At 36.9% G+C, this 24,625-nt stretch overlaps 2 protein-coding genes across 4 annotated transcripts; one reads left to right on the top strand and one right to left on the bottom strand.

Moving 5' to 3' along the window:
• Positions 1-50: 50 nt before the first annotated feature.
• On the bottom strand, positions 51-10,259 carry si:dkey-238d18.4 (TBC1 domain family member 15). The gene is made up of 10 exons (XM_041793607.1): positions 10,046-10,259; positions 6,446-6,631; positions 6,224-6,342; positions 5,615-5,718; positions 2,809-2,876; positions 2,535-2,681; positions 1,797-1,887; positions 1,535-1,683; positions 971-1,112; positions 51-869 (listed from the first exon to the last, which is right to left on the bottom strand). The coding sequence occupies exons 1-10, from the start codon at positions 10,257-10,259 to the stop codon at positions 701-703; spliced, it is 1,389 nt and encodes a 462-aa protein (XP_041649541.1). The 3' UTR covers positions 51-700.
• LOC121513691 lies at positions 10,199-24,262 on the top strand. 3 transcript variants are annotated; one of them, XM_041793609.1, is made up of 8 exons: positions 10,199-10,335; positions 16,047-16,107; positions 16,192-16,566; positions 16,707-16,733; positions 16,824-16,938; positions 18,970-19,044; positions 19,278-19,356; positions 19,789-22,492. In XM_041793609.1, the coding sequence occupies exons 2-8, from the start codon at positions 16,047-16,049 to the stop codon at positions 19,861-19,863; spliced, it is 807 nt and encodes a 268-aa protein (XP_041649543.1). In that variant the 5' UTR covers positions 10,199-10,335; the 3' UTR covers positions 19,864-22,492. The 3 variants fall into 3 exon arrangements, with proteins under 3 accessions (XP_041649543.1, XP_041649544.1, XP_041649542.1); XM_041793610.1 differs by lacking the exons at positions 10,199-10,335; positions 19,789-22,492 and adding exons at positions 12,877-13,055; positions 22,782-24,262; XM_041793608.1 differs by lacking the exon at positions 10,199-10,335 and adding an exon at positions 12,878-13,055.
• The last annotated feature ends 363 nt before the right edge of the window (positions 24,263-24,625 follow it).

Here is a 24,625-nt window from a genome sequence, read left to right as displayed (position 1 = left end):
ATCACAGTTGATCATCTAATCTTAGAGGCAGCAGTTTGCAAACAACCACTAAACTTGATTCCTACTTTATTTATAAAACAGAACACATATTTTACTTACAGAATATTGTAAACAATCTTCAGTGGCTTTACTGAGGTATCATTTCAGTACAACTACTATGAAATTTCATTATGTAAGATGCATCTGTGCAGAAAGACTTCCTTCCCCTTAGTGTGCAGTCCCTCTGCCGGAGCTGAGAACGGGCCGTCTATTCTTGTTCTATAGGCCTCTCTGCCACATAGGCCCCCTGACAGTATGAATTACTGCGGTTCAATACAGACACCACCTGTTGCGACACCATCAGTAGTAAGACACATCTGTGAAGTTGCTACAGAAGTTAAATATTGCATAACTCAGACAAATCCTTCAAAGTGCTGACTCTGATCTACTCAGATATCAAGCTTCAACCTTCAGCAACGCAATCAAAAAGTGTCACAGCTGGTGTTTGTCAGTTTTCATACAATAAATACTGTACATCTTAAATGACCAGCAGTTTCTGATCATAGTCAAAGTCAGCAGCAATCACTAAATTAGTGTGTTTCCCTCAGAAATAAAACTAAGATAAAAAATATTTTCCATCAAAATGACACACTAGGATTGAATGTCCCATTACAAATTACAGTATCAGAGCAGTCTTTGACACCAGGTACTAAAAGTACTATCACTTCAGAACAAGCAAACTCCGCAGCTGACAAAGAAAGTCCTCCTCTTTGCTCTTGTGTGTTCTGCAGCGCCCGTTCATATAGTCCCAAGCACAGCGCTTGCAGTAGTTGTACAGATGTTGCTCTGCTTTCTTCAGCGTGCTGTTCAGGTCCAGTGTTCCCTGGAGGCTGCACAAAGAGAAAATCAAAAAGTTAAATTCACATAGATTGATAAACACAGGATCAGTATATTTGTCTACAGAATGTCTAGTCTTTGCAGAAAGACACACCTGCTAGTAAACTGGATGAGTTGTACATCATCTCTACACCTTAGCAGAGCCTCTCTGTTCTCTAACAGGATGGCTGCGCAGATGAAGAGCTCAAAGGTGAAGTCAGTGTTGATGGCCTGAAGCTTTGATGCTGAATTTTCCTCTGCAAAAATTGCAAGTGCAAAAAATATTTTGTAAAGCAAAAGTCCAGGTGTATTAGGGTCACTAGAAAAAAAATCATTTTCTTTCTGCCTGTTATGATTTACTCAATCATGTCAGTGAAGCTGGCTAGTGAGAAGACAGAACACTGGGCAGACCACTCTGGAACAGCAAATGTACTTTAGCAACCTGTTGTGTAACTGCTGTCAGTATTAGCAATAAACTAGTGTTTCACTTATAATTTTTGGATACACAAACAAATACAATTGCAGTTCAGTAAATACCGTACATGACAGACTACAAGGATCACCATATAGTCTGTCATGTCTGTCGATCAAGCCATGGCACGTTATGAGGTTTAATTCTGCCTGGATTCAGTATATTCCCTACATATCCTGCCTTTTCTTTCTACATTCCTGCTGTTACCTGTGCTGTATTTTCGTGCCAGCCTCTCCTGATAACGAGCTCGGTCTACTTGTTGGGAGATGAGCTCCAGGTGGTCACAACTCAGGATCTCAAACAAACGTAAAGCGTCGCTGTGTTCAAACTCCCTTTGGAAACCCAGCAGCAGCCACCTTAAAGGAGGTAGAACACAAGGAAACACAGAAATGAATGTACACAAGAAATAAAAACACATGTAGATCCAAATAAATGCAGTGAATGCTGTAGAGTGCCCATGCTGACCTACCTGTGGCAGAAAGTGAAGCTCTCCATACTGTCTGTGACTAAATGAGCATAAAGTTGAGGATCGAGTTCTTTTAGCAGTGCTGCCTCCAGCTCTGAAAGACAGCAAGTACAGTTTCTATAGAAGTACCCTACTGATTTGTGCCTTTTATTCTCTCCATTTGGAATTTATCTCTATGAGTCCAGGACCTCTGATGCTTTTGTTTATTTATTCCTTTTTGCTTGGTTTTGGTACAGCGTATCGTCTGTTTTTTTTAAATGTGTCTTTATTTTTCTTTATCACATTTAAACTTATTGTAAAAATAAAATCTTTAGATTGTCCTTATTGAACCCCAAAGGGAAAATTCAAGAGTGACATGGAGTGATTCTTACATTTCTGAGAAAACTTATCAGACCAGAAAACATTTAAATTACCATCATTTAGAAAAATCACGCAGTTTATTGCAACTACTAGACAGAATGCACAGGGAATGCAATACCCTTGATTTACCACTAGGTGTCTCATCCTTTTTTACAGTCACATTTAGGCACATACTGAATGACGCAGAACAACATTAACCTGCTCTTATTCTCTTTTTACTTCTTTTCGTTAACTGAGCCTTCATAGTTATCATGCATGTATGTTACTTTTGTGGTTTTTATGCCTTTATGTATCATCCAGCACAATAATCAAGGTACATCTTTTTATAATGTACTGTATATATCCTCTATACATTCAGTAATATTTCATCCCTCATGGTACCTATTTTTCTGTGAAGACCATCAGCCCTGAAGTCCTTGGAGAATTTCTCCATATAGCAGGAGAAACTCCAGAAAGTGTCCACCTCTGAGTCGAGAACCTCCAGGAACCGGCTGCACAGGTCGTTCATTCCTTGGGCATAACTGACCTCTGGGTAATCGAAATAAGAAATGCATACACAAACATTGTTTCAAAAGTGTTTAAAATCACACACATCTTCTGATCAAGTCAGAGTCAACAAACTGACACTAGGCTCTTTGTTTCTTATTTACAGTACCTGGATGAAAAGCAGCATAGGTGATGAGGATATCTCTCAACACCAGTAGATTAGCCGAACCTTCCCCCCTGCAAACATGTAAGAGACCAATTAGGTCAACAGTGCAGTAGCTGATTTGATGTGCTTCGTCACACTGGTAAACTAATTACTGATAACAATAAGCCTTGTTAGTTGGGGAAATAATCAATGATGACATAGAGTAAAGTCATTGTTTCTCTGTAATAGTTAAAGAGCAGGTTAGATATTCTCTGTATCAGGGTTGTCACATTACCAGAATTTTTAACTAAAGTATGATGGCAGAAAAAAATCAAAATAAAATAACTTTTAATATGACAGCAGCAAAAACACTAGTCCTGAGCACCCAATACTGGGATTTTATTTTAAATCATGAAAACTATGTGCAAACTCCTGCACAATGTTGGCAATGTTGCTGGTACTGAAACACTGACAGTTTAGATAGTGTAACCTCTGCTGCCATCTGTCTGTAAGAGACTCTGTCTCTTTTGCACCTTTATTGGACATGTGAAGAACTTCAGAAACATCAAGATTTGCCAACCTGTGACTACTCTGCCTTTAGCTTGTGACAGCTCTGGGCTAAACTATGACCGAAGATCTGTAACTGGCTTAAATTTTTTTTTTTAGTCTTTATACTTTGGATACTATCCATCAGAAATAAACATTGTGACAATTTTACTATATATCTGAATTTACTTCATAGCACTAAGTAAGTTACTTAAGTTTAGTTTTATGTCTTTGACTCTACTTTAGTTGATTAATATATTGTTTAAAGGCAGTGGTTCTGAAGTGGTGGGTTTGGAGGCAAAAGTGGGAGGCAGAGCTTTTTTAAGTGAGCCATGGATATGTGCTGGGTGGGAATAGTACAATACGTTTAAGTGTAAAAAGAAAAGGGGGGGGTAAATAAACATAAACATAAAATCAGCAGTGACAGAACTTATGACTTTGACCACAGAGGGTGCCAGAATCAATGCAAACTGAAAGTCTGTCACGGGGTCTTTAAGTGAAACATTAAAGCTGGCTTTAAGAAGTCACATAGCATTTTGCAGTTGCTTTACATGAATATTAAAAACTGACGCGACTGAAGTAAATGCTGATGTTTTTTCAACTACCCAGGCCTGACTGTCTATACCCTATAGGTTGTTTGAATGCCTGGTGTGGGTCAGGAAGTTGGGGACTTACAACTATAAATGGGCCTGAGCGTTGCAATTATTATCAGAAAAATTCTATATCCATTGAATATGATCACCGATTTTACACTAAGGGGATTTTTCCACAGTTTACAGATTTACCTGGCGTGGAGACAATCAATATCAGGTCCTGCAGACCTCTAGTGTTGTCTAGCCAGATGGAGTGAGACAAGAATCTAAAGAAGTCCTATACTGAGCTAGGAGGCTAAATGAGCCCCTTTGACGTATAAAACAATCTTAGTTTTGTCACAAACATGCTTTTATTTGAAACTGTGAAATGCTGAATAAACCTTGTGTGGTAATCGGCTGTGTTATGATTTGCCAGTCACAAACAAGCCTGTTCTATGAACTGACTTTTATGTGAGCCACTATAGCTAGTTCCAGTTTGGGCACCAGTTTCATCTTCTCCATCTTTTGTTGTTATTTAATTGACATTTAGAAAGCCAAACTTGTAACAAATGAAGAGCCGTGAGGGAGCCAAACAACCAGCTCTACTGAGCTGAACCAAATGAGCTGGATCTCTAAAAATAGATAGAGTCCCCGTCACAATGAGCAAGGCTGGAGTCTGGTCAGACAAACCTCAGCAGAAATACAAGTAAGATCAGAGTTTAATGTGCCAAACCATGACAAAACTGTACTGAACCATTCGGTACAGCTTTGTGGAAATAGACCATACACAAGTGGCTTGTCCAGGTTGATGGAGGCTTTTTTAATTATTGCCTGCTGCCATTTCTCTCATAATTTTTTTCAAGCGTTTTTTTAATTTTTGCCTGAATATTTCAATACTTTTGGACACAAACACATTTTAAGAATTAAGTATGTTTATACTTTCAAACTCTGAACATTTTTGCACAGTTGTAAACAGCTTATTACATGGCCTTTTTGGTAGCATTTCTCTTCTCAGAAATTACTTCTTGAACCCCCCGAGGGCTTTTCTCGGCTGCTGCCTGACATCATCTGTAAAGAACCTACAGGTTGTTTGCAATCACGTGATACTAAAAGCCTGGTGGGGGCAGGAAGTGGTGGACAGCCATTAGGAATGAATGGGAACAGAGTAAAGTTAGAACTTTACAACTCTAAATGGACCTGTACACTGAATGAGCAAGACTGGACGGACTTCAGCTGAGAAAATAGGCTACGAGTAAGATCAGAGTTAAATGAGCTAAACCACAGCAAAACTTCACTGAACCAAGCCGGATCGTTTTTTGGAAACAGATTATACAATAGCGTTGTGTTACACTGCTCTTCCAGGTTTTAGATAAAGGCTTCTTTTATTTTTTTTTCCACTTTTTTGCCTGAATATTTCACTACCTTCAGGACAAAAAAGTAGCTCAAGAATTACAAATGCTCTTTGCAGATGATGCCACGCAGCAGAGGAGAACTCCACTGCTGTGTGTCGTCATCTGCAAAGAACCTATTGCTCATTTTTTAATGATTCCTTTTTAGCTGCTTTAGACATAATGTCTGGATGTTTATTTGCACAAACTCCATGATGGGGATCATCAATCAAATTCCACACACCTTCTGTTATAACTCACACATGTTGACTCATATCTTAGGTGCAGCAATAAAACCTATAACAATGGCTCCCAGTCACTCACTGGTAATAGCCCAAGTCTCTGTTGGTTCTCGGCACATCCTTGTCAATGATTCGTATTGCTTCCCGCAGCTCCTCCTGGTCAAATGTGACTCGTTCAAACAATATCTGGGGACAAAGGGGAAATGCAACAACAAATGACCAAAATTGTTCAGGATTTTACTATTGCCTGGTTGAGTGGAGTCCAATTAAGGCATGTGTGCACATGTTTCAGTCTATTCTTTTTGGTCACAAGAATTTTCTCAGGCACTGAGTGGCTGTAACTAACTAACGTGTGTAGTTTATGCTGCAGCATGTTCAGTTAAAACTTCATGTCAAGTCCCATTATCTATATAAACATTTTAGCTAGTACATCTAGGTCAAATGATACAGTGTGTAAATAAAAGTTTGTTTAACAAGAGTAGATCCTGTTGTAATTTCTCTAAATACACAAGACACATCATTCTTCAAACAGAAAAAGTAATTACTCTTATGCTAACAAAGCTAAAGGACCAAAAAAAGCTCAGAAATTTGAAAGAAACCTTAACAGTGACAGTAAAAAGAAATAGGCACAATGCTGACAAATGCTGATTAGAGTTATACTAGAATTATACTAGAGTCTGAATCATTTAACCTGTGCTTGAAGCTCCAAGAAAGCCAGTCTTTCCCAGACTTCTTCAGACTGGTCCTGGGTCTGCTGTTGGGCCTGTGCTTGTCTCTGGTCAAAGTACCTGACTGCTGCCACCAACTCAGCTGGTCGAGATAGGAAATCATACAATTATGACAAATTTGGATAAGAGGAAACAGCACTGAATAAAACCAGACTGAAAGTGTTTTGCATGTTTTGGGCTTTTACCATCGGTGCCATTGAGATGAATGCGCACGGATGAAGGCAGGAACTGCTGCCACTTTCGTTTCATGACACTGTAGCGAACGACCAGCTGCTCCTGCAGCAGAGAGCGCTCCAATGCTGTTGAGCTGCACGGGAACATCCCAAACAGGAAACGCCACACAAGGCCACGCTCAGAGGGAGACACGCCACCTATGCAAGATGAAAAATACCCATCTTGATCACCAAGCAATAAATATCTGATTTAACAGTGTTTCTAGTGATTACCATTGAGCTATCTTTACAGCACCAAAAACAGCACTAAAATAGATCATAGGGGTGGGTGATACATTGAGTTTTAGAGAAATATTGATGTTGTTCATATGAGATAAAGGGCAAGAAGTAGTTTATATTGACATATTTAATACTGATGCTGATTTGGGGGGAAAAAACACCTATCTTTACAGTTTAAGCTAAATTTGGAATTATCATTTATTTTTTAAGTTGATGGTGCATTTATATTCCTGTTTGATTCCACTGCATCAAAATAAGAAACTTAGACAACCAGTACTGACTAATTGATGTTTCTGATTGAAAAAATACAGGCAAAATTCTGCATACTGTCTAAATTGCACAAAAAAATCGTGTAGAGCTCTGCCCAGTTTTCCAAATGTTGCCAATGTATTGCTGCAATATAGTGCTCTCTCAATTTGGATAAAAAGGACTAAAGATTGTTAAATTTCTGTAGTTTTTAATACCACAGAAAATGAAGATTTTTTTTATTTTTTGGAATATGTAGTATTTAAGGGTACGACCAATTTTAAAAACCTTTATCTCCAGTTATGTTGCCAATGTTTTTGAACAATTTAGATTGTATGTAGGAATTTGTCTGCAATTTTTAATAATAAAAATCATCACATGCTGGGTGTCTAGCACCTCTACGATTGTTGCCAAAAAGGTTTTAATATGGTTTCATTCCTACTGCACTTGAATCAAATCTAGTAATTCTGATGTTGTGATTGTTATTTCTTTACAGAAAACTATTTAGATACATATCGTATAATGAATTATCTAGGTTTTATTGGTCCATACTGCCCAGCCCTAACAGATCACATGCAAGAAAAAAAGGCTTTACTGCTGAGAAAGAGTGCTTCTTTGGTGACCTTTACTCTGCTGGGATTTAAAATGAGGATTTGAGATGTCTTATGTAATGATTTTCTCTGCAGGTCTCTAACAATTGGTTTTCATGTTTGTGGGGATCAAATGTGCACAAGATTAAAGAGTCTCAGGGAAAAAAAAGGTGGGTTTCCACATGATTAGTCAATGACTATTTAAAGCTACGGCTTTTACCTTCAGAGACCTGTGTAGACTGTTTTTTTTTCAGCCAAACCCCTACAAGTTTTCAGTTAAATAAGGAAAATCTGATCATACTTCCACTATATAATTCCACTCCCAGGGCCAGATAAATAGTTTAAACGGAGCATTTATAAACTTCTCAAATCTTAACCCAGGGGTGATCCCATTTCTTCGCATACTTTGCTGAATATTTTTTTCTCTGACTAATGAATCTCATGTGATCTTATTCAGCTTCATAGCAATCTAACCAACTCTCTAAATAGTATCTGTTGTTTTATCTCAGGAGTCACACTGGAGTTCTTTGCTCAAGGGCATCTGCAGTGCTTGTGCAATGAAACCTTTAAAGAGTTCATTTGTGGCTTACCTCCTGCAGCAGAGCATCACTTGACTTTTGTTTTAGTCTGTAGGAATGGCCTGTGTTCATTGTTTCATGATGGCACATCACAGCATAAAATGCATTGAATTTTTCACTTAAAAAAGTTCTGCACAATGTAGGATCTGATGTTTCTTGGGACTTGAGGCACATGTGCATCATCATAATTTGTGAACAGGTAAATCTTACAAGAAGTCACCAACCTTTATACATTTTGTTCGTAGCAGTATAAGGCCTTGCCAAAACATTGTTCAGTATGAAAAAAACACAGGACTTCAATGCCATACCATTCTGTGTTAATACTGAAATACCAATCTTTCGAACACGAATTTCACTGGATTATATTTCTAAATGGGCATTATGGGATTATTGAAGAATTCTGCTTTGCCTGTGGTGACCTAAGAAACATTAGTTTCTACTGCATGAAATACGAAGTGCACCACAAACAGATATTTTTAACAGTGATGTGGAGAAATACAATTCTAATATACAGCCAACTGAGGCAGGAGGTATGGTGGCTCGGAAATGCAATAAAATAAAAAAAAATCTAAACATTTTTACAAAGCTTGAAACAAATTAACATTACCAAAACATTTTTACAAATCAAGATACACATTTTCTTTTACAAAACAGGTTTACAAAAAGTCCAAAACAGAATTACAAAGTCTGAAGCATTTTTGCGACTGTAAAAGTGTTTCAGAATTTATAATTCTGTATTGGACTTTGTAAATTTGTTTCATGTCTTGTAAAGTGTTTCAGTCTTAGTAATTTTGTATCTGACTTTGTTTATTGGTTCCAAGTTTCGCAAGAGTGTTTCAAACTTTGTAATTTTGTATTGGAATTTTGGTTAATTTGTTGTTTTTTAATTGTTAGTTTTTGCAAAATTATTTTGCTCATGCTTATTTGTTTTATGGAATGTAAAATGTTCTGGTTAATGTAAATTTGTTTCAAGCATTGTAGGAGTATTTCAGACTTTCTTATTTTGCATTACACTTCCAGGCCACCATAGATAAGAGAAATTGTTATCAACAAAGAAGTAATGCTTGTGCACAGTTATTCTTGAAATTGAAGATAGATAGATTGATAGATGGAACTGCACACTTATCATAATTTAAATGTTATCGAGATATGAACTTTCGCAATAAATTCATTGAAAAGCTTATTTTCGTAATAAACAAGTGAGTGGATTTATTTATCTATTTTGGGTGGTGATGTGATAATTTTGGATTCAGAAGCACTTGTACACTAAATTATCTGGCATTTGTCTGTTATGTATCAGCCTGAGAGAAACTCCTTAATTCAAGATGCACTGTGTTGTTGTTTGCAACCCCTCCTTCCTTTGTTTTCTTCTTCGTTGGTCATTATATGCTTTTTGCTCCCTTCTTTCTCCCCTTTTTAAATTAATCCTTGTGGGAGAGGTGGATGTCCATTGTATTGTCCAAGTTTATATCTTCTTCAATCCTTATGTTAAACGTCACATCTTGTACATATTTTTAGTCCTTACAATGTCCTTGCATACTTTTCCACCTGTTGACATGTTCATATGCTTTAAATTTCTTGAATAATTACTTTTATGAAAGTCGTGGATGTTCGTTTGCCGCGCAAGGCAAGTTAAGCTAGCTTACGTACACGTCATTTTAAGCTAATATTACGTACTGTACTTTTATTTTGTGTAGGATCTGGAGCGGGCTGTGAAGTTCATGGGAGTTTTTGTCTCTTGTTATCTTTACTAGATTAAAAGTGGTCATTGAGGCAATCCTGTGTGGCAGTCTCCTTCACATCATAAACACAATGCAGATATTTCCACCGGTTCATATGGTTATTGTTAATATTCAACAATGTTATCGTATATTTCATGTTTTTTTTAAGTGTTGCAGGCCAAACAGGTATACATTTACCGTTTTTGAAAATATGCATCCTCAGTCTGGACTCGTCCACCCTCCCCTCGGCGTCCATAACTCCCGGTAAGGTGAGCCGTGCGGAGGACAGAGCAGAAGAGTTGACCGCTGCTACGCGTCTCTGGAGGCGGATGTGTGCCTGCTGACTGTTTTGTGAGCTCGTCCCCTCTCCTGCTGTGTGCAATGGACGCCAGTTCCTACTAGGTCCCTCCATCTGAGCCTGCAGAGTGGTCTACGCGATCAAACCTCCCGACAGGTGAAGAAGAGCTGCAACCACAGAGCCTCAACAGGTAACCACAAACTGTCATCCTCCTGCAGACTACTGCTCCAGAAAAGACGCGTCGTGTCCCATCTCCAATGTGCGAGCTGGAGCTCAAACAAGCCACAGATAAGTGTCTTCAGACAGTGTCTAATCGTCCAAGATCAGAAATTTTTTGAAGCGCTGAACCATTTGCTGCTTTGTTGACTCTCATTCAGCCATTTGGGAGTCATATGACTGCACCCTCAGATCCGAGTTTGGCCCACATTCCAGGTGGAGTCTGGCTTTCAGTGCTAAAGTTCACTTTTGGATTTGGGAGCGTGTCTCGCTCCACCTAGTGGTTTAATTTGACAACATCGGCTAACCAAAAAACTGAATGAGCACTAGCTTTGAGACTCATCTGGTGTAGCCCCAGAACCATCACCACAAAGACATAGTAACACCCAAGTATCAGAAAATGTTCAACCAGCCCTTCCTTTTCATACAAAAAAAAAAAGATCAAACAAATGACTGATCAAAGAGACAGAAAAAAACAGGTCTAAAAGAAGCACTATTAACCCACAGGACCCCAGACAGATATACATGCAAACCCTACGTTTTGATTTACACCCTTCCAGTGTTTTCTTGAAATTTGAGATTTTTGACTAATTAACACATTGTAATATAAAACTAGTTTTCTTATCTGAAATGAATGACATACATTAGTCAAAAGTTTGAGAAAACAGCTGTATTTAGCAGTTGTCACAGCAAAATTTTGTAAAATAAAATATTTGTATCTCTGCTTAGGGCCTTTGTTCATTATATACATTTTACCACATTTTTAAGGCATGCATTTTTATTTTAAATTTGAGAGGATCTTATTTCCCCTGAGTGGATGTGGCTTCAGTTCATTTAACAGACAGGCCCACATCATCCTGGAGCAGATTTTACAGCCTCATTTTTTATGATGTTGAAGCTTGATTTTATAAACTTAGAGGTGTTTGTTATGTCTGAAATTTGTCCTGGTGGTTCATAGGACAGTGGCACCTAATTTGTGCCTCAACTTTAAACTCTGACCAGAAATAGCTGATGTAACTTTTTGACAGAGGTGGCAAAAGCATACGACTATTGTACTCAAGCAAAGGTACAGTTACTCTGGTTAAAATGTTCTTAGGTGAAAGTAAAAGTACTGGTCTATAATTTTACTCAAAAATCAAAAGTAAAAAGTATTTGATTTAAAAGCTACTTGAAGTATTGAGTAGTTATGGAGGCATTGTTCAGTAAGATATGATCTTTCCTTTTTGGCAAGAACAACAAGAGAATAAATCTCCGACTCAAAAAAGTACAAGTACCCCAAAAACTATTCAATCATGGTACTTTGAGTAAATGTAATTAGTTGCTTTTCACCCTTACTTTCAGATATGAAACATAGCCTATCTTTATGAAACATTCTTATTAGGGCTGGTTGAAATTTGGGATCACAATCAAACTCAGAACTGATACACCTAATCACAATTAATCTCTTCTTCTTGTTGCGTTTTGAATTTTTATGATATTGCATTTAAAGCTGCTCTTGTTTCATTTTGGATTGATGTGCTGTCTTAAAAGAAGGGGTAACTGATTTCCTCTTTGGATACGGACATGCTTTTATTGTGACAGTAATTTACAATCTTTGGGTAGATCCAAGATTTTGAAACAAACTTAACAAAAAGGAACTTGTTATGAACTGAAAAGGAAATGAGTTAGCAATTTAAGGATAAATGTTTGATAACACAATGTGGAGATGATTTTAGACTGAGATGTCTGTGACTTATTGAAGTAAAGACATCAGGGGACAGTGGTGTACTTTTTTTTACATCACAGTCAATCCCAACTTAAAGAAAAAAAAAAAGTATGAACATTAATGATCACAACTAAGGCATTAATGTTGACAGCCCTGACTTTATATGTTGCATTTTATTTTCAGTCATGCATTTTGCTTCATGATAACACTGTTTTCACTGAGAAAATGGTGAATAATATGTCCTTTTACCACAGAAAAAGGCAGGCATATTGAAATCTTCACCACAGTTGTGAAATCAAATGTAATAAACAAGCTGCTTAAAGCAAAAGCACAATCCGCACAACCCACAAGTATTTGTTTGACCTGGAGACTCTCAGTTCAGCAAACGTCCTCCAACATTGCTGAAGTTATCTAGATTTTGTCTGAGAGAGGCTCTGGCGTGGCTACAGTGTTAAATGCTGACAGTCCACTTTGCTCCCTCAAACAGCCTCAGTATGGGGGATGCAGATCATTATTTTTTCACAGGGAGGAGATAACACCTGTGTTAGTAAGAAATGCAGACACACAGGCTTGCTGCATTTTTCACCTTTTAAAAGTGTCACCAGTACTTGTGTCAAAAGACTTCCTCTGTAAGTTCACTGAGCTGTAACTGCTGTTTGACAGAGGTAACTTATCCTTCAAGTTCATACCCTCCATATCCATGTGTATTGGACTGTATTTGTTGCTGATATAACACAGAGCATATGGGTCAAAGTGTTTTGCATAAACTTCAGTGCTTACAGTGGTCTATAAAATTTGACCTCACTCTCAGTGAAAAAGTCATCTTGTGGTCATTGTTGGCTTTTCTGTTTTAACTTCCCCATTTCTTTGAATTCACCACTGCTAAGAAATAGGAAACACACCCAAAAATTTCACAGCAATGTTGAGACCTACTTCATCTGATTAACGCATATCACACCATCTACAAGCTTGTCTATATCTCTGTTACAGTGAGTATTTACTTTACACATTAAATGTCAGATAGTACTACAGAAATTAACTATAATAATCTGCAGTATTATTGTGGGAGATTTTCATGTTAAGAGTATAGTATGTGAAAAGTGGAAGAAGGACATGTTGCTTTACAAATCATGCTTAAACATGTTGTTTTAAGTTGGATTTAAACAGAGATTTAAATGTAGTTTAACTTAAAAAGTTAAGTAAACCGAACAAAAATGTATGAGCAGAACTCAGTTGATATTAGATTAGATTACATTAGATTAGATTAGATTAGATTAGATTACATTAGATTAGATTAGATTCAACTTTATTGTCATTGCGCATATCACAAGTACAAAGCAAAGATATAACTCAAAAGTGAATTTGACTCAAAGGAACTGTGTTAATGCAACTTGTTAATTTGAGTTGGGAAATCTTAAATCAAATGTGTGTTACCACTTGAAACTATGTTTTTAAGTTTATTCATCTATTCTCTTTTTATTGTGTATTATAAGTTGAGCCTGCATATTCATTTTTGAGTCATTCCTGGCTGTGGGTGACTTTTCAGTGTGCAAACTTTTGGGGTTTTTTTTTTCCCCAGTTTTTCAGATTAAATGTTGTACATGGCATGTTTAACTATCAGAATCTCAAATGGTAGAATGTAAGCACCTAAAAAATTACAATGACAGGCAAATATTTTAGAAAAGACTGTGAGAAAATTCCACCCTGTTAGAGGACACATGTTAATGTTAATAATGCACATATTCACCAATACTTAGCTGTTCTAAAACCTTCTGTATCCCTTATTCCATCATGCAAGTTATTTTTCCTTAGAATCATAAATACATGAAAATGATTGATTTGAATATGTCTTATTGTTTATGAATGTAACGTTTTTGCTCCAATTTTTACCAGACTGATGAATAAAACACAGCTTTTCCCTCCAAAACATGTACAGTATATGCTGTTTATCCTTTGAAACGCTACAAATTTGCATTCAAAAACATGAGGAAAAATTACCATACAGTACTTGTTATATTATTTTAATAGCATGTAACTAACAGGATGGAAAGGAGCTCAACAGGGTGGAACACACTCTAACAGGGTTGAGCCTACGCTGGTTCAGTAACTTATACCAATATCGCTTTAGGCTATTTATATAGCACCTTTAAAATAAGGGAGCCAGTGAGAAACACAGAAACGGGCGTATCTATCTGTTTTGCAAGGTTAGGGGAGCTTAACATACACACAAGACCATACACAAGAACAAAACAACCCAACAACATAGACTTGGACCAAGAGTAGCTGAGATGTGAGATAAACATGGGTGGATCGACGGAGTGGCTGATGGGGCTTAAGCACCCAATGATTTCTTAAAAGCCTCGAATATTTCAGGTTGGTTTTAAGTATGTTGCATATGAGTGTTATGATAGATAATGCAAGAACAAACATAAAAAATGAAAATAACAATGAAAAACTACAGTAAACAATTGGACCTTGCTGATCACAACATGGAAATGTAATTTTTCAAGTAAAACTTAATAATAAAAAAAAAGAAGATATTTTTACCATAAAAAAACTTATGTACAGAAGAGGATTGGGGTCACTAAAAACATTTTTGGCATGCTTTTATAATCCTAAGGAAAAAACAGTATTCTAAGTTTAAACTCAGCTTTCTGGCTTTTTCCTTATAATGAAAACAGTTGGCATAATCCTCTGTGGTGCTCATGCACTAAAAAAGTACCTTTAACATTATTCTTAAAATACAGTTTTTAGCATTTTTGTGAATAAATCAACATATCTAACCCCAAATGTTGCTTTTTTCTTCTTTGTTTGAAAATGCATAGCTTCAATTACAAACTTTTCACTAAATTCCTGCCCTACTTATGCAATGCAACTTAAAAACATTTTAGTAGGCAGAAGTTAAAATGATCAGACTTCAACATGGTGTATCATGATATCCTTTATCGGCCTTAGACCTGGGTAGTAAACATGGCTGGCTCTGCCCTCAGAGATAAAGTAGGAAAAAGATGAAAACGCAGTAAAATGTAGCACCATTGCATTTCTGCAGCACCCAGTGCTAAAGCCCTGTCCTGACAAATATGCCATTTGAACTTCATAATTGTGCAAATTTGATCAACAATTATCAATAATAACAACTAGGCATATAATTGGATTACACACAAGAGATTATGATCAACTACTACTTGATCACAGCTGTAAAATGACAGGACAAGGTAAAGCCAATTAGATATCCTATAACTGACTATGATTGATATTCTGTTACCTTTATTAAATATTGGTAAAGTACAAAAACAGTTTGAATGGCATTTGAATATGTAGCCACCAGATTCTGTATGTATTTGATCTCATTTTGCACAAGATTTTCCACCCTGTTAGATTCAGGTTCCACTCTGTTAGGACTAAAACCTAACAGGGTGGAACTTGGTTTTGGGGACAGACAGGTAATTATAAAATAATGATAATAATAACATTTTCAAGTAATGTTTATTTCTAATTAGATAGACTGTAACATGATTTGTACAATCATAAAGCCATTTATCTATTTATTTTTTCATCATATTGCAAAGGTGTCTCATTGAAACTGGAAAAATGTACTGGGGATAATGGTGTAGTGCAGGGTGTACGCAGGGATATCCACTTATTATTTCTGTCACCATAGAGTATACCCACTTAAAAATGAACAGTTTACCCACTTCTGCACACACCCCTATACCACTGACAGGGGACATAATTTAAAAATGAACTAAAGTGATTTTAAAACCATTTTACATACATTATTGTGAATTATTTTTAAACTGAAGACCTCAGTATTTTAAAAAGTCTTCTGAGAACTGAGTTTTATTTACTTTGAGAAAATACTATGAGTTAAATCCTGGGGACAGAAAAGTCATGGATAACAAGGATGACCCTTTTACAGTGTACTACAGTATAAAGCAGGCCTAGTGTTTTATTTAAAGTCTGTATTTTTCTTTGTTCAGATGAAGCTAAATGGCCTGATTCAGCTCACTCTCATATTGATACTGGCCTATTGTGCAGAAGGTGAGTAGTTATAGTTTGATCTGTTTGTGTACCCTCACAAAGTGAGCATTTTATGAATATGACATTGGTTTGTTTTGATTACAGCTAAGAAGAACTGGACCATAAGTGTGAATGAGTCCATTACTGCTGTGAGAGGCTCCAGTGTGACCATAAACTGTACGTTTCGCTGCCCGTCCGACCAGTGCAACGACAAAGTTAGTGTTTACTGGAAAAAGCGTCAGAGGAGTAGCATCACAATCTCTGACAATGACAAAAATGTATTTATCTTACATGAGAATAACTCATATGTGCTGGAGAAGTACAGAGGAAAGACAGAGCTGGTTCAACATAATAGCAATAAAGATTGCTCCCTGAAGATCAACAATGTCACAGAGGCTGATCAAGGTCTCTACGTGAGGCTTATCACAAAGACTGAAAAGTTCAGCTTCTATGGAAATGCTGTCTCTGTTTTTGTGATTGGTAAGTATTCCTATCAATTGTTTATTTGTGTTTGGAAAAAGTTCATTTTCAAGCTCATTTTTTCCATAAATGTGACCTTGTTATTTGCTTTAAAATCAATGCCAAAAGAACTGTGGCTAAAGGAAACTTTTTTTTTTCAGATAGAAATGACACTTTAGTTGTTCCAAGTAAGTTTTTACATCCTCAGTTTGTTTTTTAAGACTGTGCCAGGCTCAATCGATGATACTAAGTGTTACTTTTTACATTTTTCTTCACAGCTGATGATACCCTGAAGACTTCATCATCAATGTACATAGCCATCTTTGTACCAATTGCTTTAATTGTGATCATTGCTGTTATCGCTGGAATCTTCTTTTACATCAAACACAGAAGGTAAGGTCTCTTCAAGTCTGTTTAAAATGAGGACCCTTGATTCTCTTATAAAAACCTTGTTCAGGCACTCTCGGCTGAAAGAGAAGTTTTGTTTCCTCGCTTGAGTGTTTAATAGTTTGATATAAAGACTAAAAATCAGTTTTTAGAATTCTCTTCTCATAGGAGAGAGTTCAGCTTGTTTAAAGTCTATGACCATGAATCTGTGACCACACAAAGAGTTTGGAAAGATGAAGAAAAGTATAGAAGCCCATTTTTGTTTGTTTTCTTAAACTGAACCTTGCATGGACATATTGACCTGATCAGATGAACATTAAAGACTTTTATATTTGTTGAAGTTTTAAGAATAGCTTCACATGTAGGCTGCCATGCTTTTTGGAGAGCAGCAGTCTGTTAACAGGCAGGCAGCACCACTTTTTAACAGCTTTTCTCCTTCGTTATGTCAAAACACACATTTAAAGAAAACAGTGATATAATTTTCAGTAATAGAAAGCTGTAAAACTTCCCTCTGGCCTGCCCACAGAATTGACTGGGCCCCTGAAAACCCAGAGAATGGTCCCTCCCCAGTTATTATTTATTGTTGACATTAACTTGTGTGTGTTGGATCATTAGCATTGGTGCTAGCATCCTGGCTAACTCTACCTTGTTTTAGAGCTGAAAAGTGTGTCAAGCTATTATCCAGTTCTGATGATGAAATTTAATCATGCTACTTTTTAACCTGTTTCAACATTTTTCCACCATTTTGTCCCCCCTGTTGGCTTATTTTTTGTGCCACTCTTTGCCATTTTTATCCCTCTAAACTCACTTTTGGGACTGTTAATTCATTCTTGTCACTTTTTCCCACTTCATCATGCCTCTTCTAACCCATTTCTGCCGCCTTTTGCCCAGTTTTACCCCTTATAACCTATTTTTGCCCCTTTTGGTCAATATTTGCCTCTTCTTTTTGCCCTTTCTCAGAGGCGGACATTACTATTAGGTAATGGGTAGGCAATTGCCTGGGGGGCCCCCACACAGGCCCCGTGGACACATAATTAACTTAACCCTTTCTCCTGCACCAGCCAATATTCTGGCCATTTGGAATTTTAGGGGTTTAACACACTCATTTAAAGTGAGAGATATGAAGTAAATTTGTCATGTCAGAGGAAAATCTCAAGATTCCAACAAAGTCCAGCAGTAACAGCTCACAGATGCACAGAAACAGACACTAGGCTTTTAGTATGAGGAAAACAATGGAACAAATCAAACTCAAGGTGTGAGCTGCCTGTCTTCTCTGTCATCTAGTAAACAAAAACACTGCTTGTCTTCAACATTGTTTGGCACACCCATTTTGATACCATGGTCTGTTTTGGCTGAAAATGTTGGCCACTCTTTGAGGGGTTTTAGTCGGTAACTTGTTTTTTTCCTTTGTGTAAATGTGTTTTTTTTTAATTAAATTGAAATAAACACGCAAATTCGGTCTTCATATAGCTCTGATGTCATCTGGTTACCAGATGTCCATTTATTTAGACATTTTGAAATCTGCCTTGATATTTCTATACATAAAAATTTGTAAACAGTCATTTTTGGTTCATGTTGCCACATCTTTTTGCCCTTTCTAACCAATATTTGCAAGATTTTGCCCATTTCTGCCACTGTTTGCCCCTTTTAACCCTTTTTAACCACTTTTCACATTTATTTATCCCTTACAATAAAACTTGTCTCAGTTTTTTCTTCGTAATTTTCTGGCACCCTGGTGTTTTTACACATGATAGCCTAGATAATAAGGCTGGCATTGCTGTCCTAATGATTTAGTTCAGTGTGCCAAACAACAAAAAACAAAACAAAGGGATTCATCCTTTTTTTTTTTTTTTTTTTTTTTTTTAAGGGATATACATTTTTTAAAAGGCTATACTTTACTACATCATAAATAAAAATTCCAGTAGTTTTGTTAAAAATTACACAGAAATGATTACCAGAACAATGATAGTCCTTTTTATCCTTGCATTCAATGTTTAAATTCCCAAATCATAGTAATGACTCCTTTTCTTTCTACAGGACACAACCCTTTACTCGGGAAGAATCTGGATATTATGCAAATTTTAGCAGAGCATCATCGAATGACCCAAAGAGGTTTGTTTTGCCATTGTTATAACCAAATGAGAAGAGATGCTACTTTTTAAATCTCTTAACAGATGAATAAACAAGTTGTTTGAAGAAATTTTGATTTGAATAGTTTCAGTTTATTAAGAGACTAAAGATGTTATGATAATAAAGCATTGGTTATCAATTACAGATAAAATGACTTATTTATTCAATTTTTCCATGTTGGATTGGATTGCAAACTGTTTTTAACTTCTTTGCAGTGATGCATCTTGCAAAAAAAATGACAAGCTTCCTGAAGTGAATGACATCGATGACCCTGTCTACATCAATGTTGTAAAGGTACTGTTTTCACTGAGTTTGGTATTTACTCTTTTTAGTCAGGATTTAATGTTTTGGTTGCATTAAGTGATGCTCACCAGTGCTGAGTGAAACATTGTTTTGTTTTCACTGCTCTTTGCAGTGCTGATTTTACTTTCAATGCAAGATGCATGTAAAAGCTTCAAACTCTGCACTGAAAATGTTAAGTCAGGGGTGTCCAAACTAGGGCATGTGAGCCAAATGGTCCTCAGTGAAAAAAAGTTTGGACACCCCTGGATTGAGTTCACTTACCCTGTTTTGCATTCTTGGTACAGAACCATAATATCACAACAATACTCTGTAACGAGTAGCAGACATGTATGTCATGTTGTATAGCTGTGGACAGTTATGCACATCATCATGCAAACAAACAAAATTGAGGCCTACTGTATTAAAAAAATTTCTTCTTTGCAGGGCCCAATGGATCAGATGGCTCAAAGCATGGATCACACATGCAATATATATGGAAATGTAGATTATTCCAGATAGAAGAAGAGCAGTATGCCAAAAATCAAATCCTTCTGGAACTTACTCTTAAATGTGTTCATGTATTTATTGCAGGATGTTTTTGATGCATGAGGACAGGACTACCACGGTCTAACAAGAAATCTAAAGATATACTGTGATTTTTTCAGACTGCCACAGCAGAGCTCATAGTTTAAAGTTTCATTAATCCAAAAAGCCCTTCTGGCTGTGTTGCTAACGTTTTATTGAAGTGCTGTTGGACTTAAAGCCTCACCAGTAGAGCCCCCCAGGGGAAAAAAGAGAAAAACTCTCTGTTATGGTCATTGTTATGAATTAACTTGAGTCTTTTAGTGGCCCAGTCATTTCTCTGGGCAGGCGTTCTCACCATTGTTGCAGATATATACCGTCAGACCAAGAGCGTTTCATACGCAGTGTTTATCAAGGCTTAAGATATCCTGTTAAACTTCATTATCAAACCAGCGGATGGAATCAAAATGAAAGCTTATGCTTCAGTAAAGTGATACAGTGTTAGCTTTTTAGTTTTATGAACAGTACTTTGATTAAAGCTCTCCGTATCCATGGATCCACCAGAACAGCAGCTGGGGTTGTCAAGGCTGTTTTTCAAGGTTAGAGTGTGTTTACACTAAATTCCTTTATTGGTTTAAACATGATTTTAAAAGTTAGATAGAAATACTGAAACTTACAGAGGTACCTTCTTGATTAAAGCTCCTGTCAGGAACTTTTAGGTTGTATCAATTTGGCGCCCCCCGTTGACAAAGTGTTACCTCTCATCTCTGTCTGATCTTCTCCTGTGCATATGAAGGTAGTGTTTTCTGACAAAAAATACCATCCTGATTTTATTTTATGTGTAAATGTATTTTAAACCATGAAAATTTGCTGTGGAAAAGCTGTTCCTGTGTGTTGGAAATGATCAGTGTCTTACAGCTACCCCTTGCCAGTGGCCAGTTATCAGAAATTCGTAGAAAGAGCCAGTCATATCACTCAGTCATATCCTGATGGAGTAGTTAGCTAGAGTGCCAGAGTCAAGCTCGACACATGTTGACAAACACTTGTGTTGTTTGGTAGCCAAGGTCAAGCTTTATGGCATTTCTATTGTCCAGGTCCTTTCAACCCTGCTAATATGCCTAAAAACCGCTGGGCCCATGTGACATCTGCAGCACAGCCAGGGAGCTCATGGCAACCCTACTACCTACATGGACTGTACCCTAGGCCATGCTTACTTGCCATATTCACCCCTTACTCCGCCCTAAAGGTGTGGACTTTATTATTTTTTCAACAGATTATTTTCCCATGGCCCCGCTAATATACAGAGACATCAAGAGCAGAGACCAGGGTTGTGTCAGTGCTCTTTTCCGACCTCAGGTGGACTTACTAACCATTACAAACCTTACTTCAGCCTCAGTTTTTGGCCCAAATGTGCCTAAAAGTTCTGCACAGTACTGTATGTAAGATAGAAGTCAGAAGTTAAGGTTGAGCTCAAGAGTTCATGACTCAGACCTGCAATCAAAGTTCACCCAAACAAAGTTTATTTGACATAACCATCATGCTTCCTGTGTCATATTTTGGTTGCTGTAAAGAAAGAATTCAGAACGTTGATAAATGATGCAGGCATCTCTGCTAAGGCTGGCTATGTACTGGAAAATTTGAAGCTCAATTGTGGGCCAGAATTCCCCAACCCCCCACAATAATTGAGAGGATGTGAACTGTTTTCAAGAGTGTTGCAAACAAGTATTTGTCCAAATATTTCTAAGTATGTGGTGTCAATACATTTATTTTACCACTTCTTATTGGGTCGGAGCCTCCCCGCTCTGGAATCTGTTTGTTATCAATTTTTCCAGGTCAGACTGCCTTAAACAATCCAGCCAGCTGGTAACATCGATTGTCCTTCATAATTGTTTTACCTCTAAAGTCAATATTCATGTTGTCTCGATGACATCTTATGTCTGTGGAATCTCCACCTTTAAAACATTACTAACAACAACAGGTGTGTGGGGATGCTTTGTCTATCCAAATCATCTAGTTTGGCACTGAGAGGATTATAAGGTCTAAAATCAGTTGAAACCGTCTTTATGGTGATGCGTAGCGAGTCTCATGCAGCCATAACTTGATGTAAACCTGCCTTTATTTAGCTGTTTGGTCTATATGGTGATGTGAATCCTACTGAAATACAACAATACTTTAAAAATGCACATTTAAGACCTCCTGAATATTTCCCATTGTTTTTAAACCATACAGCAGAATTAGACACTAAGGAGGACACCAGCCACTCTTAGTTTTGTGTTTCAGCAAGAGTGCTGCAGGAAATGACATTAAGCGTTTAGCAAATCAGTTTTGTAAGCTTTTGGTAACATCCTAGTACTGGAGTTCTGTTTTCTGCAGAATTATTTCACGTAATCTTAAACTATTGAAAAGTTAAGGTAAGGAGCCATTATACTTGTGCCTTTTATCAGCAAGTACCATGTCAAGAGTAAAAACACTTAAATTTTACTTTTCTTTTTCAGCATATTTGTAGATTCACTTCCTGTTTCAGCATGCCTCAGACTTAGATTTATTTCCTTCATCAGAGTTAAGAAGTTGTGTTACAATTAACTTAAAAACTGTAAAATACAAAGAAATAAAGGGTTAAACATGATTGCTGTTGTCTGTCTTTACTTGCTGACAGTTTTCACACTGTAAACTTGTTAAACTGAACACTAGTATGTGGATGTGTAAAAGCCTGGAGTATAAAAAGGAAGTAAGAGAAAATATTATTGTGCTTCTGTTTTTTGTTTTTGTTTTTTACCACGGTCAGTTTGCATGCACTTATTCCCTTTAATGTTCTTTCCAGGATATTTTCACGCTCATACTCAGACTATTTAAAGAGAAAGTAAATGAACTTTGGATTTTTGTATATTTACATAAGTTACTAAATATACTTTCAGAATCACTGATGCGCCAGACAAAAGAAGCAAGAAGAAACCAACTTGACCTTGGATGTATCAGCATCCTACATACTTGCCACTGGCTTATCACCATAGCTGAGACACTTCTGTTCTGCAGTTTCTAGAATGAGGTGTGCTTTTTGTGTATCTCAGTTTTAAGTTTTTCTTATTTGATTTAATGCTTTAAGGTTTAAGAGATGTTTTGCTCAACCAGTCATTTTCAGAGTCCCCCGAGACAGTCTTGCTGCAGCCCGTTCATTTCTGATGGCCACTCTCATGACCATTCATCTTAGTAACCATATATCTTAGGACAGAAATACAGGCTAAAACTTTAGAAATAAAATCAGATTAAACTTCCGTTTAGGGTTAAGGAAAGGGTTAGGATACCAGAAGTTAAAAGTCAAAAATCTGACCAGCAAAACCTGATTTCAAAACATTTGATAAAGCTGTGAAAAAAGTCTGCATACAGGGAGAGAGGGTACCCTCTGTGAAAACATTACAATACAGCCAGAATAGCTTACGTATCTCCGTTAGCTACATAGATAATGGAGCTAATGCTGCATTACACTAACCATGGCTGTCAGATGCCGTAGCTAGGAATATCATCGCACCCAAATTGAATGCATTCCATTTGCTTGGAAGTCATTATTTGGGGTAATTTGGAGCTTTCCGTTAGGAATGTGTGGATTTGTGTCCAACAACTTCTACAGGAGGCACATTGTTATGGTAAACAAAGCAGGAGACCAATATGACCTGCTGGAATTAAGTTCAAATGTTTATCGTAGGTGGTTTGAAAGCTAATAGCAGCCTAACTCAGAATCACTTACTGACTCAAGCCAGAAAGAGTTGGCTTTTATGCTAATCCTGCAATGCAAATAAAGGGAAAATGCTAATGTTAACCGTAACTGCAAAGCTCTCATGGTATGAAAGTGCACCCAGGTGTGAGCATTTGCCAGATGTGATGATTTTGACCTGTTCTCTTTTTTAGATTATTTATGTTTATCTATTGCATGGGAGGTTTTTGTTCTGCTCTGTTAAAGTAAAAGCATGTTGTTGACTGCATAAGGATGACTTTAGTGCTTATTTTATCAGGTTATGCTGCCACCTCTAATAGATTTCAGTACACTGCAGTGCAAAGCAAAAGAAACTGACCAACCGCTAAATAAGTTTACACCAAAATAGATGTTCTGCTGATCATACTTGATGGGGAGTATTACCAGCAAAACAATATCAGTAAAAGATACAGTAAATTTGTGTCAGGAGGATAGCTTGGTTGCATTTGAAGGTATCAATTTAGCAGTTATTTTACAGGCTCCAGAATTCTTGAATACAATACATTAACAGAATAAAAATTGGGGACCTCACTGATTTTTATACCCTCGCTACAGCTCTGGCTACATTGGCTTATGTAGTAACATTAATTACATAGCTAGCTTATCTACAGTGCTCAACAAATTTATTGGACCACCACCCAAAGTAAGGTTTATGCCACAGCTGCCATAAATTAACAGCACTGATAATTACCAAAATCATTTTATGTAGAAGCTCTTTAACCCAAATGATATTTTTAATGCTAAAATATAATTATTATTGTTATCCATGAATTTTCAAATGTACTCATTTATAAAAAAACTGAAAAAATAGTAAAGCACATTCATATTTCTTGATTAATATGTCAAATTATAGTTATTTACTTGCATTCCTGAACAGAACAATGAGTTTTAGTGGTTGAATGTTATGCTTGATTTATTTCTGACTTCTCAGAGAAGCCCAGTGAGCCGGCTCAAATTTGGGTATAAAATGGTGAATTCAGTTTGACATTCCTCATTCCTGTTCAAAATGGT

Source organism: Cheilinus undulatus, linkage group 8 (genome assembly GCF_018320785.1).
Source record: "Cheilinus undulatus linkage group 8, ASM1832078v1, whole genome shotgun sequence".
NCBI lineage: Eukaryota > Metazoa > Chordata > Actinopteri > Labriformes > Labridae > Cheilinus > Cheilinus undulatus.
Note: the sequence above shows the minus strand (reverse complement) of the source record. Positions and strands in the feature narration are given on the sequence as shown.

Coding starts and splice junctions, on each gene's coding strand:
- si:dkey-238d18.4 (XM_041793607.1), bottom strand. CDS start 10,259: ATGGAGGGACCTAGTAGGAACTGGCGTCCATTGCACACAGCAGGAGAG. Junction 6,632..10,045: donor GATGCATATTTTCAAAAACG/GTAAATGTATAC, acceptor CATCTTGCATAG/GTGGCGTGTCTCCCTCTGAG. Junction 2,877..5,614: donor AGAGACTTGGGCTATTACCA/GTGAGTGACTGG, acceptor ACATGTTTGCAG/GGGGGAAGGTTCGGCTAATC.
- LOC121513691 (XM_041793609.1), top strand. CDS start 16,047: ATGAAGCTAAATGGCCTGATTCAGCTCACTCTCATATTGATACTGGCC. Junction 16,734..16,823: donor TGACACTTTAGTTGTTCCAA/GTAAGTTTTTAC, acceptor TTTTCTTCACAG/CTGATGATACCCTGAAGACT. Junction 19,045..19,277: donor TCATCGAATGACCCAAAGAG/GTTTGTTTTGCC, acceptor ACTTCTTTGCAG/TGATGCATCTTGCAAAAAAA.